The 16,286-nt window shown below is 46.5% G+C and overlaps 1 protein-coding gene across 1 annotated transcript; it reads left to right on the top strand.

The window, feature by feature from the left end:
* The first annotated feature begins 5,013 nt into the window (after window positions 1–5,013).
* PFDN4 (prefoldin subunit 4) lies at window positions 5,014–15,823 on the top strand. The gene is made up of 4 exons (XM_041733517.1): window positions 5,014–5,252; window positions 11,154–11,261; window positions 12,320–12,460; window positions 15,428–15,823. Exons 1-4 carry the CDS (start codon window positions 5,229–5,231, stop codon window positions 15,557–15,559), a joined length of 405 nt encoding a protein of 134 aa, XP_041589451.1. The 5' UTR covers window positions 5,014–5,228; the 3' UTR covers window positions 15,560–15,823.
* The last annotated feature ends 463 nt before the right edge of the window (window positions 15,824–16,286 follow it).

Raw genomic sequence — 16,286 nt, 5'->3', positions numbered from 1 at the left:
AAAGCTCGTCCAGGCAAGGAGTCCACGCGATCACTATTTGTGTGAGGCACCTAGTGCAAGGTCCAGCACCCCCACCCCCCAACACACACACAAAGTGAATGGAAATACACTATAGACTCTTGTTCAGTGTTGCTGAATGATTTTATCAACAGCTTTGTTGTTTTATATATTACTGTACTAATCTCTAATTACACATTCATTCCCACATTTATTTATTCATTAGTGTCTGTCAATCACCGATTTTCCCAGTTGGTGCTGTGATTACAGAGATGAAGAAGTAGGCATGATCTGTCCCCTTTGGTACTCCCAGTGTAACAGAAGAGACATATTTTAAAAGAAAATGGGTTAGAGAGACTTATAACAGTGTTTCAAGGAAGAGGAGGATGCTCTTTCTGGGTGGTGGATGTGTTGCAGGAAGATGTCTTGATGGAGGGACACAGATGCTCAGGGTTGAGGGTGGGCAGAACTTAGCCAGGTGAATAACAGGCGAAGGGCATCTTGAATAGCAAGATAAGCAGGTGCAAAGGGCCTGGGGCAGAAGGGAGCAGGTATTATTTACAAATGGAGACTCAAGAAGATGGAGCATATGGAGGGGAAAGATGGTAGGAAATAATGTCAGAGGTTGAGAGTAGGCTTTGGTAAGAAATCTAAATTATACCCGAGGTGCAATGGGAAGACAGAGAAGAATTTCAAAGAGGGTCATAACAAAATCATGTACAAAATTTTTGCTCCATATAGAAACTCACACTACTTTACATTGCCCGTCTCAGTAAGAATATTCAAACGAAGCAGGAGAGAGATGGTAAGGCATATGCAGTGGTAGCTTAGAAAGGTACCAAATTGTGTGGCAAGTGCAGAATTTAAAGATGGAACAGGTTATTGAGAACCAAGGACGTCTTTAGAGGATGGATTAAATCTTGAGTGAGATTTAAAGGCACCGCTGGAGGTCAAGAATCTCTTGTTGAAACCTTCCCTCAAAACTTCACATATGCCAGAGAGATGGAAAGCAGGGTCCACCCATTCATCTGTGACCTCCAGTAAACCTCCCTGTAGGTACATATTTTGGAATATTCTGATGACCGAATTTTTCTCCTAAACGAAATCAGAAAAAAAAAATTGCCTGGGTTTACTGAAGTCAAAAGCTGATGCAGGGCAGCCACAGAGAAGGGACACAGAGAAAGTTCTGGTGATCATGGTACAAGCATGGGAAGGAGGTGACAGGGGAGAAAGTAACGGGACAGCTGTTGGGGATGAAACTTTTCAGTAAGAGAGTTCCTAATTTGCATCAGCTTTTTTTTTTTTTAGATTTTATTTATTTATTCATAAGAGACACAGAGAGGGAGGCAGAGACCCAGGCAGAGGGAGAAGCAGACTCCACGCAGGGAGCCCGACGTGAGACTCAATCCCAGGACTCCAGGATCAGGCCCTGGGCTGAAGGCGGCGCTAAACCGTTGAGCCACCCAGGCTGCCCTGCATCAGCTTTTGACTTCAGTAAACCCAGGCAATTTTTTTTTTCTGATTTCGTTTAGGAGAAAAATTCAGTCATCAGAATATTCCAAAATATTTACCTACAGGGAGGTTTACTGGAGGTCACAGACGAGTGGGTGGACCCTGCTTTCCATCTCTCTGGCATATGTGAAGTTTTGAGGGAAGGTTTCAACAAGAGACTCCACATTTTTTAAAAATCCAGATTCCGGGATGCCCAGGTGGCTCAGCAGTTTACCGCCTGCCTTCAGCTCAAGGCATGATCCCGGAGACCCAGAATCGAATCCCACATGGGGCTCCCTGCATGGACCTGCTTCTCCCTCTGCCTGTGTCTCTGCCTCTCTCTCTCTCTTTCTCTGTGTGTCTCTTATGAATAAATAAATAAAATCTTAAAAAAAAATTCCAGATTCCTGGCTTTTTGTAAAAAGGGGAATTGAGCACTGGGCCCCTATTCCCTTGGAGGTGAGGAGCTGGGTAAGCTGGACAGTTGGATGGCCAGCTTTCATCTCTTGTCCTTCTTTCTCCTCCTTCTCTTTCCTATCTAAACCTTTTCTTCTCTTTCTTTAAATATACCATGATTGCCTACCTTTCTTTGGTATTAAAGATTCTCTTCACTCTCCTTACTCACTGAGCTGGGATGAGAGGCAAGCAGATGAGGTGCTCGGCAGTGGACATGTAAGGAGGGCACTCAGGTGCAGCACCTGGTCCTGCTCCCTTTTTGCCTGTTACCTTCCCCCTCTTGGATCAAATCTCAGCTGAAACATAATTTCTCAAGGGCCATCCCAGAATAGAGTTCTCTTTAATTTACTTAAGATCTGCTCCTACAGCAAGTGAGACCAGTTTTCACTTTAAGTCAGAGATTTTTAAATGCCCTTTTAAAATATTTTTGTTCTAAATTTTAAAAGTAGATATTTTTAAAATGAGGAAAAGAATAGTCCTGTATGTATTATGGCAAAACATTACTGACTTTGCCTTGAACGGCTGCCCTAACACGGGCACTAATTACTACGTGATACTGGGTTGACTCTGTTGCCCCTGACCCCTCCTGGCCAAGGTGAAGGGGGTAATCCCATCGGGGTTTCCTGTTTAAGTCTCAGAACCAGGATCACGGTGCACATGGTGAGGATTTTGGAGGTCACTCATGGGTGTACTGCTACAAAATGAGCCCATTATTGCTTTGTGGCAGGATCCGAAACCTGCATGTGTTGGGACAATTTTGTAGCTTATATGTCAAGCCAAATAGTGGTGTAGATGGTTTTATCCCCCCTCGGTGTTCCAGTTAACATACTTACCATTTCTTGTATCTTCCTCATGAAGTTTTCATACTGGTAGCTACACAGTTTTTATTATTGTCACTATTCTAAGTGTTCTTATAGCTATTAATAACACATAGTAATAAGGCTCGCCTTCTGACATAGTACATGATTCATTCATATATTTTTGAATATGGCCTGTCTCCCCTCACTAGAAAGTAAACTGCATGAGGATAAGGAATTTTGTCTATGTTTTTTAGCATCTGCCTTTTTTTTTTTTTAATTAAAGATTTATTTATTTATTTTAGAGACAGGGTGAAAGAGAGAGAGAACACACAGGGGCAGAGGGGGAGGGAGAGAGAAGCCAAGCAGACCCGAACGCTGAGCTCAGAACCCAGTGTGGGGCTCCATCTCACATCTCTAAGATCAGGACCTGAGCCGAAACCAAGAGTCAGGTGCTTAAGCAGCTGGCCCAGCACCTGCCCTGCTTGACCATGGTCAATGGTCAGTGAGTCACATTGATGACTCATGTCACCAATTCCAGAATCTTCATGGGCTACTTACTCCAGTCAGACACCAGCTCCTGCTCCCTAGAGCCCCTCTGCACTGGTCTCAGGGCTATAGCTCCAGGTGCTATAATTTGTGGCAATATATGTGGGCCAACTGTAAGCTTCTTGATGTGAAGCACCTTGTCTAATTCAGCTCTCTTTTTGCAATGGCATCTAGCATGGTACAGATTTCAAACAAATGCACACACAAACTTTCTCATTTAGATCTTCGAGAAGAGAAATCTGGCTGGTGACAAGTGCATATACCTGGAGGCTCTGACAGGTAAGCCCAAGGATGAGGCAGGAGGGGATCCGCGGGGACCCTGAGATGGCCTGTTAGTTCAATAGGCCTTCCCTAATCATCTCCAGCAACAGCTGTCAGGCAGGAACGTAGACTTGAGGCCACCAGGACTTCGGTTTTACAAGCTAAAGCCGAACAAAAAACCTGATATTGTTGAGTGCAGTCTCCTAATTTTCATATGTTGGTCCAATTAAAGAAAAATACTGTGTGGGTAAAAAAAAAAAAAAAAAAAACCAAACAAATGAATGAACCAAAACAGCATATCATGGATCCAGTCAATGGCCGGCCAGTCTTCAACCTGGTGTAAGGGAATGAGTTGAGTCACCCTTGGTGGGGAAAGTGTTCTCAAGTGGTGATTTTCCTTCCTGACCTGTGGTCTCCAATTATTTCCATTTGCACCACAAGCTGCTTTCTTTTGCTTGTCTAGATAGGTAGGGGAAGAACGAGGTTGGAGATGCTCAAGTTTAAGGACAGGAGAGGATGCTTAACAGAAGATATGAAAGTCCCCATTTGTACTTACAGAACTGATCCTCCTGCTGGGACAGAGATCAGCTCGAAGGATGCCAGGGAAGGGGAGTGAAGGGGGATAGAGATGGTGGGATACAGAGTCAGGAGGAGAGCCAGTACCAAGGTGGTCAGGGGTCAGCCCCCTGTCCGTGCACCTGTCCAGATCAAACCACACTGCCCCAGGCCATAAGACTCTGCCTCGGTGAACAGCCCCACCACCCAGAGCCCCATGCACAAAACACTGCTGGCAGCTGGCCCAACAGTGCGTACATCCTCCTTCCTCTTCCTTGTTTTCAGAAGCCCATGCCAGTTTCCTACGATTTCGTATAATTTGAAACGTCACTTATATGAATATGGAATGGGTTTAATTATTAAATAAATTTTTAAAGAATTCTCTGTTTTCATTTCTAATATGGGAAACATGGATGAATATCACCTACGTAAACAGAAGACCTTTGGGGTGTTCCTTAAGTGTTAAGAGTGTAAAGGAATGCACAAGCACACACAGGAAAAAGAAAAAAAAGAATTGGGAGGCACAGGTGTTAAGGGTGTAGGTGTAGGGTAATTGTTGGGTGAGCATTGTTGAGTAAGTTAACGGAGGAGCACTTCCTTCCTTACACCGTGTGAACTGGCAGGGCACAGACGTCTCACGTCCCAGAGCCAAGGTCATTTGTTTTTAGCTCTCTTTAAGGTATGCCTACTTCTTACAAGTTTTGTGGAATTGATGCAAGAGAACTTCCCCTCCGTCCGCTCGTGGCCCCGCCCCATCCACACCAGGCCCCGCCCATTCCCGCCCAGGCCCCGCCCCCGCCGCGCCCAGGCCCCGCCCCCCGCGAGGCGCGCCCCCTGCCGTCCGCCGCGGGGACTCCGGGGCGGTTCGCCACACCCCCCACTTTCTGTCGGCGCACAGGGCGTTGCCTGTGCCTTTAATTGGCACGTACCAAGTGCTTCCAGGACACGTTTCCTCCGCGAGTCCCGGGCGCTGGGGGCCGCGGGCCGGAGACGCGGTAGGAGGGGATGCGGGGGCCGCGCTGTGTGCGGCGCAGCTCTGGGCCCGCGGGGAGCGACTCTCCGCCCCGGCCCGGAGCGCGCCCTCGCCGCCCTCCCCGCCGCGCGCAGTAGTCCAGTCCCAAGATGGCGGCCACCATGAAGAAGGCGGTGAGTGGGGCGCTCGGGTGCGGGATGCTCGGGCCGCGGGGGGCGGGCGGCGGGGGCGGCCGCCGGGGCCGGGCGCGGGCCGCGGGGGGGGTGCGGCTCCGCCGGCCGGCGTGGCGCGGGGGCCCGAGGCTGCCGGCCCCGAGGGCGGCCCCGCGGCGAGGCCTCCCCGCGCCGGCTCCCCCGGGCGTCTTCTCAGCCCCCACCCCCAGCCCCACCCGGGCCGGCCGAGGCGGGGCAGCCGGGTCGGGACCCTCGGGGGCCTCCCTCCACCCCGCCGGGGCAGCCGGGTCGGGACCCTTGAGGTTCCCCCCCCGCCGGGGCAGCCGGGTCGGGACCCTCGGGGTCGTCCCCATCCCCCCGGGGCAGCCGGGTCGGGACCCTCGGGGTCGTCCCCATCCCCCCGGGGCAGCCGGGTCGGGACCCTCGGGGTCGTCCCCATCCCCCCGGGGCAGCCGGGTCGGGACCCTCGGGGTCGTCCCCATCCCCCCGGGGCAGCCGGGTCGGGACCCTCGGGGTCGTCCCCATCCCCCCGGGGCAGCCGGGTCGGGACCCTCGGGGTCGTCCCCATCCCCCCGGGGCAGCCGGGTCGGGACCCTCGGGGTCGTCCCCATCCCCCCGGGGCAGCCGGGTCGGGACCCTCGGGGTTCCTCCACCCCCCCGGGGCAGCCGGGTCGGGACCCTTGAGGTCCCCCCATCCCCCCGGGGCAGCCGGGTCGGGACCTTCGGGGTTCCCCACCCCCGCCCCCGGGGCAGCCAGGTCGGGACCCTCGGGGTTTCCTCCCAATCCCCCCGGGGCAGCCGGGTCAGGACCCTTGAGGTCCCCCCATCCCCCCGGGGCCGCCGGGCCTGCCTTTATATGATGGGCTAGGTGGGCTCGGTTCTGAGCGAGCCCCACGCATTATTTTAATCTCACACTCGTTTTCAGAGGCTGCTTTTATCTTTATTTTACAGATGAGGCGACTGCGGTCCGCAGCAAATTAGCATTAAAGTGAGCACAACTCTCTAGAGCCCATGTTTTCAAATTTCCCTGGTGTCTGATGGGAGTCCCCTGGCTAAAGGGATTTGCTTGCATTCAACTGCAAATTCCCTGGCTCCCCTACTCAGCAATATGCTCTGTCTGAGCCACCTGCCTCCATTGTAGGGTGCTAAAACCAGGACTGCCCCAGGCAAACCAGGGGCGATTTGCTCACTCTATTGGTCTGTCATCCACAAGTTCTTACTGAGTGTCAGAGTAGGGTTCAGGGTTAGGGTGATTCAGAGGAGTGTGAAACTTTGTGAGACTCACTCCATCTCTATTTTGTAGTTTACAGAGGCCCTTTGTTGGTGTGGTCTGTAATTCCATAGAAGATGCTAGTTGTACCCCCCCACACCCCGTTTGACAGGTGTGCAGACCAAAGGGCAGAGAGACGAAGTAAACGTTGAGAGAATGGTAGGGAAATGATTTGAACCTTGGACTTGGCAAAACTTGATTGCCAACATATTTTCATTCATTCAGCAAACTTTTTCAGCACGTAAGATGGCACAATTTCAGTTTTTAGGTGATAAGCAGTGATGAGCAATGATAATGCTTATACCCCCTTATCCTCATAGCATCGTAGAACCGTAGAACTTACATTCTGCGGGGAGAGGCTGGCATTACTCAGTAGTCACACAAGACTAAAATTCCCATCTCTGCAAAGAACTATGACAGAAAGGACTTGTGACACGAGGGCTGGAGTAAGGTCTGCTTTGTGACCAGAGAAGGCTTTTGTGAGAAGGTGTGATCTATGCAATGACCTAAGGAGAGGAAAAGGAAGTTGGGAAGGGATGGGGCATTCTAGAGAGGGAGTATCAGCTGCAGAGCCCGTGGATGTGTTTAAGGAAAGGGTGCCCAGGATGGCAGAGAATCGGGGGAGGTTGAGCCAAGATGATAAATGAACATATCAAGGGGTGGGTGGTGGCCAGACCATGGAGGATTTTCTTCATTATCTTAGACTGACATGATATGTGCAGCAGCCTCCTGCAGGTGTTTTCCAGCGCCGTGAGCAGTTACTGATGGGTTAAGTGCACGTACACTCTGGCCTTCTGCCCACTCTGGGAGCAAGCAGGCATGTCAGTGAGTGGGTGTGAAATATCATGGGGATAGCCCCTTGAGTTTAATAAAAACTTTGCAATTCGGAATGCTTTACCTTTGTAACACGTTTATGTCCCAGTGGGTCATGGCTTTTCTGGTGAGAGCATTTGGGTGAGGTAATTCAGTCCTCTCCAAAGGTCTGCTTTCCAAGATCTGGTTCTTGGCCTTCAGAGGACTGTTTGATTTCTGTCCTTGATCCTGAGTACACTTGTCCCCTCCCCCAGAGAGGCCAAGGAAGCCCCCTTCACTCCTTAGCCCCCAACACTGCAGCCCCTAACCTATTTTGTTTTCCCCACCACGTGTATCATCATCATCTAGCATCATCTTGCCCACCTTGCCATTTGCCCACCTCCTTCTCTAGAATGTAAGCTTGCAGGTATTCGTGAGGGTGGGACTACGGGGGGGGGGGGGGGTAGGAGGGCCTCCCTTTCCACTGTGGCACATGGGAACCATTTACCAAGTAGTTGTTAAATGAATGACTGTAGGCATGAAAAGTGAGTAAAAATACAATGCAAAATTTTATATCGTGGAGATTTGGCAGACACCTTTAAAAAAACAAAAATAAAGGCAGACGGAAATTGGCCAGAGTTTCCTTCTGGGCTTTTAGAACACTGGTGGACTCAGCTGTCAGCCCACATTCTGCCGGTGATAGCCAAAGTCAGCGTAGGACAAGACCCAGGGTGGTTCATGTCCCTCTCCTAATCCTGTAAGGTGCTGAGTCTCAAGAAAAGGGTACAGTCGGGGTCCAGGGAATTTTAATTTCCACTTTGAATCTTGAGTAGTCATATTTCTCTCTGGCCTAGCAGAATTTTCTTCTAGATCTTTGTTCTTCCTTTCTAATGATTTTTTTTTTGGGGGGGTAAGCATTGTTCAGGAAATAAAACAGTTATCATTTATTAAAAGGCAGCTCCATCTGCAGGTCCTCAGTTTATCACCTCTGCAAGGTAGGAGGAATTGGCTTCCCCGTTTTACAGGAAGAAGCCTGAGGTGGCTCCAAAAAATGGAATAATTTGTCCAAGGTCCCGCCTGCTTGGATTTGAATCCATTCTTACTATGTTGACCACTCTGCCCCCAGTAAAAAATAAGTCCTTCCTCTTTGAGTTCCCATGGCTTTGTGAGCAAGCAGCGAGCACGTTTGGCTTTCCTGAATGCAGGAGTCCCTAACCTCTGGGGGTGTGGCTCCCTTTGAGAATCAGGAGAGCTGTGAAGGCCCTTCAGAGGAATGCACAGACAGGATATGCCATGCTGCACAGTGTCGGGGGTAAATGGACTGTTCAGTGTTTGTGGATCCCCAGGTAAGAATCAGCCCTTCCCTGCCAAAGTGAAGCTTCACGCAATGTCGGAGTGTTCCACAACAGTGAGATGAAAACAGAAGCCACTGCCAGTAGTCTTGGAAGGTGCTGACTTACCACTTTTTGCTGTAAACAGAACTCCGCTGGGTGGTGTACAGTTTAACCACGGACTTCACACACTGCCTCACACAGCGACTGCGGCCCTGAGGCCCCAGTGAGGAAACCACCGCTAAGGAAACGGAGTCCAGGCCCCAAGTACATGCTGGGGGTGCTAGGAAAGGAAACACTTGCTTTGGAAAGATAGAAACAGGTGGCCAAATTCCTTCGCAACCCTGTAAGAATCGGTGTGTATGTGAGTCTGATCAAGCCGGATTCAGAGTCACATTCAGAGACCCATATATTAGCCTCAGCTGTGTGTCAGGCCAGTTCCGCGGTAGTTGCTCTCATGAGAGTGACCCCGTTCAAGCCTCAAGATGACAAATGCATCTATAAATACATAGTGAAGTTTTGAGGAGCTCAGTATTTTAAACTCTTCAGGCAAGCAGGAACTCTCTAGAATTCTCCGTTCCCTGTTTGCTTTGGGAATTGTTAGTTCTTATGTAGGCAAAACCCCTCAAATCCCAAGATACCTAAATATGGGCTTTCTTTTGGTGTCTGTAGTGCAGCTCAGTGTTTCCCAACTTCCGTATTCCTAAGTCATGCACAAGGTTGACCATTCAAAGCTCTGTGTATCGTGATCTAAAGGAATTTTTCAAGATACCCTCTGGGGGTCTCTGATGCTGAGCCTGATGCTTGTGAAAGTGTCAGTTCTGTGATGAGAGCCCAGGCCAGGGGAGGGCTGAGTTCTAGGCATCTGCCTCAGTGTTCTGTTCATCAAGCTCCAATCTCGTTTGACACAACAGGTTGCCTTTCAACCTCTGGGGAAGTAAAAATGTGCACCTCTTATGTGACAGGTCACAGGAGACCAGGTGAAGGGAGGAGGCATGGTTGTTGTGAATCATTACAAAAGAGCAAAAATAGGCCTGATTGAAGCTCACTCTCGCTTGCTCTTTCTTTCCCTCCTCCATCACATTCTAATCAAGGGCTCTTGTTCTTATCTTATAAATGAGGGGAAGCTCCAAGGAGAATCTAGTATTTAATTTCTTTTTGTTTCTTTTTTTTTTTAATATATCGTACCCCTTTGAGAATCCGGTGAAAACCAAGGACTTCCTGTTGCCTCTGACAAATGTGCATGATTGCGTGTCCACATGTGTTTTTACATTCAGTTTCTTTTCTTTTTCTTTTTTAGAAGAAATTGGCCAGAGTTTCCTTCTGGGCTTTTAGAACACTGGTGGACTCAGCTGTCAGCCCACATTCTGCCGGTGATAGCCAAAGTCAGTGTAGGACAAGACCCAGTGTGGTTCATGTCCCTCTCCTTATTTATTTATTCATGAGAGGCAGAGACATAGGCAGAGGGAGAAGCAGGCTCCATGAAGGGAGCCTGATGCAGGACTCGATCCCAGGACCCCGGGGTCACGCCCTGAGCCAAAGGTAGACACTCAACCACCGAGCCATCCAAGCATCTCTTACATTCAGTTTCTAAGAGCTGGTGGACCTGTCTGGACTCTGGAGTCATACTTACCTGATTTGAAATCGAATTCCACCACTTAATACTGGCTTGTGACTCGGGGGACATTATCCTGTCTGTGCCACACTTTCTCCATCTATAAAATAGTGCTACTTCCCAACGGTCATACTTAACTAAGATTCATTGAAGGGTTTGCAATGATGATAAAGCCCTAGAAAGTTCTCGATACATAGTAAGAGCTCAGTCAATGTTAGCTCTTTTATACTTTGTCATCTAAGTACTCTATAATTTTATTTGCAAATGTAATCACACTATTTCTAGACATTCAATTTTAATCATTTTATAGTACCTCATATCCTGTTCTTAATGAAGACATGTAAATAGGGTCTGCGTTAAAAGAAACATAATTTTTACCATGTGTGGAATACAGCCACTGAAATGCATAGTAACCCTCTAGCCAGTGTATCAATTGCATTAAGCATTAGAAACCGTCAGGTTCCTGACAGCTCCAATAAGCTTGTGTAGGTTTTAACTCTGAGAGAAGAAATTGGTATGAATCCTTTACCAGAACTCATTACCACATCATTTTTGCTTCCTGGGTTATCTTGATGAAAGAATGTTCCAGCTCGAGAAATTCTGCTCTAGACCAAGGTTGGCTGGCTGACTTAGTTCAGGACTTAATCTTGTTTATATTTGAAATGTTTTTAGGCTCAGGCATTATTCCATAGACTATTGGAAGAGATTATAGATGTATGAACAGATCTGGAGCTTGTGGAGCAAATACTTATAAGGCCTTTGTGATTTTCTGTACCTTTTGCGATTCTTGACTGTATGAGGGCAGATAGTTTATTGAATTATTTCAGAGTTATATAAGAAGCTAACCTGTAACTTCTCCAGTAAAATTATAAAATATTGAAATGTTTTCTCAGGCTGCAGAAGATGTCAACGTTACTTTTGAAGATCAACAAAAGATAAACAAATTTGCACGGAATACAAGTAGAATCACAGAACTGAAGGAGGAAATAGAAATAAAAAAGGTATTAAAGAAATATTTATTTAAGAAAAATGAAAGATCTTTATACTATAGCTGTTTTTTGTTTGTATTTTTTTGTTTGAGAGAGAGCACGTGCAAGCAGGGTTTTGGGGGGCATAGGGAGAAGGAGAGAGAGAATCCTAAGCAGGCTCCATGCCCAGCATGGAGCCCAATGTGGCTTTTGATCCCACAACCCCAAGATCACGACCTTAGCTGAAATCAAGAGTCTGATACTTAACCCACTGAGCCACCCAAGTGCTTCTGCTATAGCTTTTTAAAACTGAATTCAGTAATACGTGATTCTATTTCTCTGGGCCCGTTGTTGTGTCTGACATAACCCACTCTAGTTAGTTGAAGAAAAAAGCCCTTGCTTAAGGGATGTGTGAGAACTTCCAGAGTGTTGAGGGGGTGAGCCTGGGCTGGCGCTCTAGGAGCAGACCCCAGAACCGCATCTCCCGAGAACGTGGCTAGTGGTGGAGCTGCTATTGTTTCCAGTGATCCCAGAGCCAGCCGCGTCCTCCAGCACGGGAAGCTGCGCTGCAGACCCGGGAGCGCTGGGTGGCACCCCCGGCCCTCGCCCCAGCCTCTGCCCACTCGCAACTTGGGCCTGTGCCCAGCAGCTCCTATGTGCTCCTCCGAGCTGGGCTCCAGTTCAAGGACAGTTGACTGGTGGAATGTGGGTTCATAGCTACCTTCATCCTCTCATCAGGCAAGGCTGAGAAATGGAGGTTTGCTCTGTTTTCATTCTACCACAGGAGGCAGAACTCACTAGGTGGAAATTGGCGGAGTAGGACACATTTTGCATGGCCACAGATGCCCGCCGTCCCCCACAGATGCTTTTAGCATTCTGGAAACAGCTAGAGGCAGTGAGTTAGCTTTTAAGCGCTTCCCTAGAAAATGCCATGGAGAAATGTAAGAAAGTCATATGTGAGTGTGGTGATACCTTTGTGAAAGGGTCTCTCACAGAGTTCACGTCCCCAGATTAAAGTTGGCTCTTCACCTCCGTCAGGGAATTTTAATTATGAGTGTGCTTTTCATTGCCATTTACTTTTGTGTTTCTAGAAACAACTCCAGAATTTAGAAGATGCTTGTGAGGACATCATGCTTGCAGATGATGATTGCTTAATGATACCTTATCAAATTGGTGATGTTTTCATTAGCCATTCTCAAGAAGAGACACAGGAAATGTTAGAAGAAGCAAAGGTATGCTGGAGTCTTTCCCTGAGTAAGGGAGGCTGACTTCCATTAGGGTGTGTGTTGTTATGAAGAACACGTTAATTCCAGGTGTAGGGAAGTAACGGGGCCTAGGTGATACTGCATGGGTTTTTACAACATCCCGGGCATGCCATGAAATGAAAGCCTTGGAGGCATGATCTTACGTAATCCCAACAAGGGCTCTGGGAGATGCGGAGCCTTCATCCCAATTTAGAATTGAAGGTCGTGGCTGAGAAAGGTCATGGGACTTACTCAAAGTAACACGGAGGGCCTAGGTAGCCTTTTGACCCCAGAACCCATGCTCTAAACTCACTGTGTGGAAACTATAGAATATTGCAGGGTAGAAGACAAAAATCACCTGTAATCCTACTACCCAGAGATAAGCACCCAGAGTGGACATTTTCATTGGTTCTTATGTTTTCACCTACTCTTTTCTCTGCATAAGTTTACTTCACATTTTGGTCAGTTCACATTCTACCAGAAGTACTTTCTCATTCTATTTAGTGTTCATTTGTCCAGCACATCTTCACTGAGGGCCTGCTCGGGGCCAAGCACACGTGCTTTGAAAACATTTCTGATGACTGTCTCACATCATGCGGGTGGACACTGATTCAGTTCACTGCCCTCCTGTTGTTAACATGAATTGGTTCCCAGTGTTTTCCTACAGTAATGTTGTAGTGAACATTCTTCTTACACTCAAGTCTTTTTCACGTTTAGGATTCTTTTAGGAAATAATCAGGCAGGTGTCATTACTGGTCAGAGTATGGATTTATGGACAAAATTTGAGGCATTTGAGACATGGTATGAAACTAGTTTCCAATTCACACGCCCTCCAGCTGTCTGTGAGAGGAGCAGTCATGTGCACGAAAGACTGGTAGCTATCAAACATTTTCTCATTCTTTTGAAGTTTGCTTAATTGATATGAATATTATTTAAAATATTAGTCTCTGTTCTTCAAATGTCCTGGAAAGCAAAAATTCCTCTGAATGAAACTCATGTTTAATAAGCTTTGGGAAGAACTAACATTACTATTCCTGAATCTTTCTATGCAGAAACATTGGTGTTTTCCCTTATGTATAAAACCTTTTTCTTTCACGGTAAAATTTTATAGTGTTGTTCTTTTTTTTCCACCATCCTCAGATACTCTTGTGGAATGTAGGTTATAGTTTTTGTCACTGCTGTGAACGCACTTCCCTCCCTGTACCCCACACAGACAGTGAACCTTTATTCTGTTGTTCATTCATTTATCCATTCATTCCAGAAGTGTTTGTTGAGTGCTTACTCTGTATCAGGTTCTGCCATGAACCCGGATACGGGGAAGACAATGAAATATGCCTGGTTCCTGCCTGCATGGAGCATGTAGTGTAAATGGAAAGAGAAAGTTCAGCAAGTAAAACTAGTAATGAGTGGAAGGTGGTGTGGGCAGAGGAGTGGCTGTAGGAGCACAGAGCAGAGGAGTGTGTCTGCTTAGGTGTCAGGGTCAGGAGGGCTCCCTTTGAAAGAGACAACGCAACACGAAGTGGGTCTTCACCAGAAGAGGGGACGGGATGTTCCAGACCAATGTGGAATGGTCGTTTGTTAAAGTGATCATAAAAAGATCATGGTGCAAAAATGCCACTAAGAGAAGTTTTGATTAGTTGGAGATTTGGGAGTCTCTGAAATTGTGCCTTCCTTTGTCTTTGAAGAACTCTGTCCGACGAGTTGATAAATTGACTGGGAGATTGGGAGACTTTCTTTGCAGGGTCAGATAGCAGATACCCTGGGCTTTGTGAGCCGTCCAGGCTCTCTCACAATTGCCATGAAAGCAGGATGTGTAAATGCATGCCCAGGGCCACAGTCCAGTAAAACTGCACAAACAGGTATCAGGCTGGATCAGGCCCGTGGGCTGTAGTTTTTGCTCACCTGGCCCTAAGGCGAAGAGGAGCCTTTCAGGGGCTTTTAAGAAATGAGTGATACATGATAGGACTTGGCTTTTAAAATAATTTTCTTGCATGTCATAATTTCACTATGAACTAGGTTTTCAGGGTAGAGAAGTTTTATCTCCTTTCTAATAGCTGTATGTCATCTTTGTTTCTCATAGCTGTGGTTCTCAAACTTTTAGCAGGCATCAGAGTCCCCCAGAGGGCTTGTTGAGTCTTCTAATCCCTGAAATCCCAAGAACTTCCAAATCAGAAGGCCTGGAGTGCAGCCCCAGAAGTTTCCAAGCATTCTGGGGGGCCGTATTTTGAGATTCAGTGGCCAGGCTTCGAAATGAATAACATTGTCAATACTAGGCATTCTTCCCTAGTTCCTAATATTAATGGGTATGCCATTTGTGCACCTTCATATTTTCTTGGTTATGTTCAGGAGAAATCCTTTTTTTGATCCTGGCCAGTAAGGAACTTCTGACATTCCATGCATTTCATGTGAGCAGCACTGCTCTGTGTCAGAAATGAGGCACCCGTTACTACTGTCTCTCAGAGTGGCTCCAGGGGCCCAGCAGTTGGTGAAAATTTCTTCCAGATTCTGACTATAAGTTGTTATTCTTAATTATTGGTGTTAGTGTGAGTTTTTATCATTTCTTCTCATTTCATAGTTATTCTTGAGGAAGTTGGAAGAGGCTGTGTTGGAAGCCAGGCCTGTGATAAAACTTGTTTACCAGAAGTATTTGTACAGAGGTTCTTTATTAGGGTATGATAATTTGGGAATTAATTTTCTTTTTTATCTCTTTTGTTTTTTAAATCAGCAAAAACTGAGAAGATTGACTTGATTGATTCTATAATAAGCAAATATAAATTATGAATTAAAAGTATCCACATTCAGACTTTTGGTTTAGATTTAATTATCAGTGTTATTTAGCTGCCTGTCCCAAGTTTAGAAAGTTTGACCTAAAATTCTTCCCAAATATTTCATCCACAGATGCTCAGTAACCATCCACTGAATAGAATTAATTTAAATGATTTTTTTTTTCCCCAGAAAAATTTGCAAGAAGAAATTGACGCCTTAGAAGCCAGAGTGGAATCAATTCAGCGAGTGTTAGCGGATCTGAAAGTTCAGTTATATGCAAAATTCGGGAGCAACATAAACCTCGAAGCTGATGACAGTTAAACATTTTATAATACTTTTTTTTAATTTGTTTAATAAACTTGAATATTGTTTAAAATGATAATTTCCCTTCTTCAAATGATATGGAAAGCAAAACTTTCTTTTTTTAAAATTTTCATTTATTTAATGGAAACTTGCCTATTTTCACATGTCTTGCTTATTTATTTTATATTTTTAAAAGAAGACAGTATTCATCTATGTATTTTGCATAACGATTCTATCAAGTGTAGGGGCTTTATGTCATGTTATTAAAATCGGTTAAGCAACCTTTTATGTTTCTATATTATCATTCAGAATATGTGTTGCAGTTTTTATTTATAAGGAAGTCTCATAGTTGGGTCATGTTGTTTATATACATCTCTTCCAGTTGCTGTTTAGAGGTGGTGAAAGCACTACAGAAAGATCCCATCCTACATCTGTCCACTTTACTTACTCTACCACCAAAACTTTGTCAAATGCTAAAAAAAAAAAAAAAAAAAAAGTATATATTTCATTTAAATATATATATATCATGTTATATCTGGACATAAATGTTTCACAAGTCTCTTACGTATGTATCAATGTCCTAGATCTTAGTAAAAGAACCAGGTAGTGGGATCCCTGGGTGGCGCAGCGGTTTGGCGCCTGCCTTTGGCCCAGGGCGCGATCCTGGAGACCCGGGATCGAATCCCACGTCGGGCTCCCGGTGCATGGAGCCTGCTTCTCCCTCTGCCTGTGTCTCTGCCTCTCT

Source organism: Vulpes lagopus, chromosome 18, assembly GCF_018345385.1.
Source record: "Vulpes lagopus strain Blue_001 chromosome 18, ASM1834538v1, whole genome shotgun sequence".
NCBI lineage: Eukaryota > Metazoa > Chordata > Mammalia > Carnivora > Canidae > Vulpes > Vulpes lagopus.
This window is presented reverse-complemented; position numbering and strand designations above follow the sequence as displayed.

Coding starts and splice junctions, on each gene's coding strand:
- PFDN4 (XM_041733517.1), top strand. CDS start 5,229: ATGGCGGCCACCATGAAGAAGGCG. Junction 5,253..11,153: donor CGGCCACCATGAAGAAGGCG/GTGAGTGGGGCG, acceptor ATGTTTTCTCAG/GCTGCAGAAGATGTCAACGT. Junction 11,262..12,319: donor AGGAAATAGAAATAAAAAAG/GTATTAAAGAAA, acceptor TTGTGTTTCTAG/AAACAACTCCAGAATTTAGA.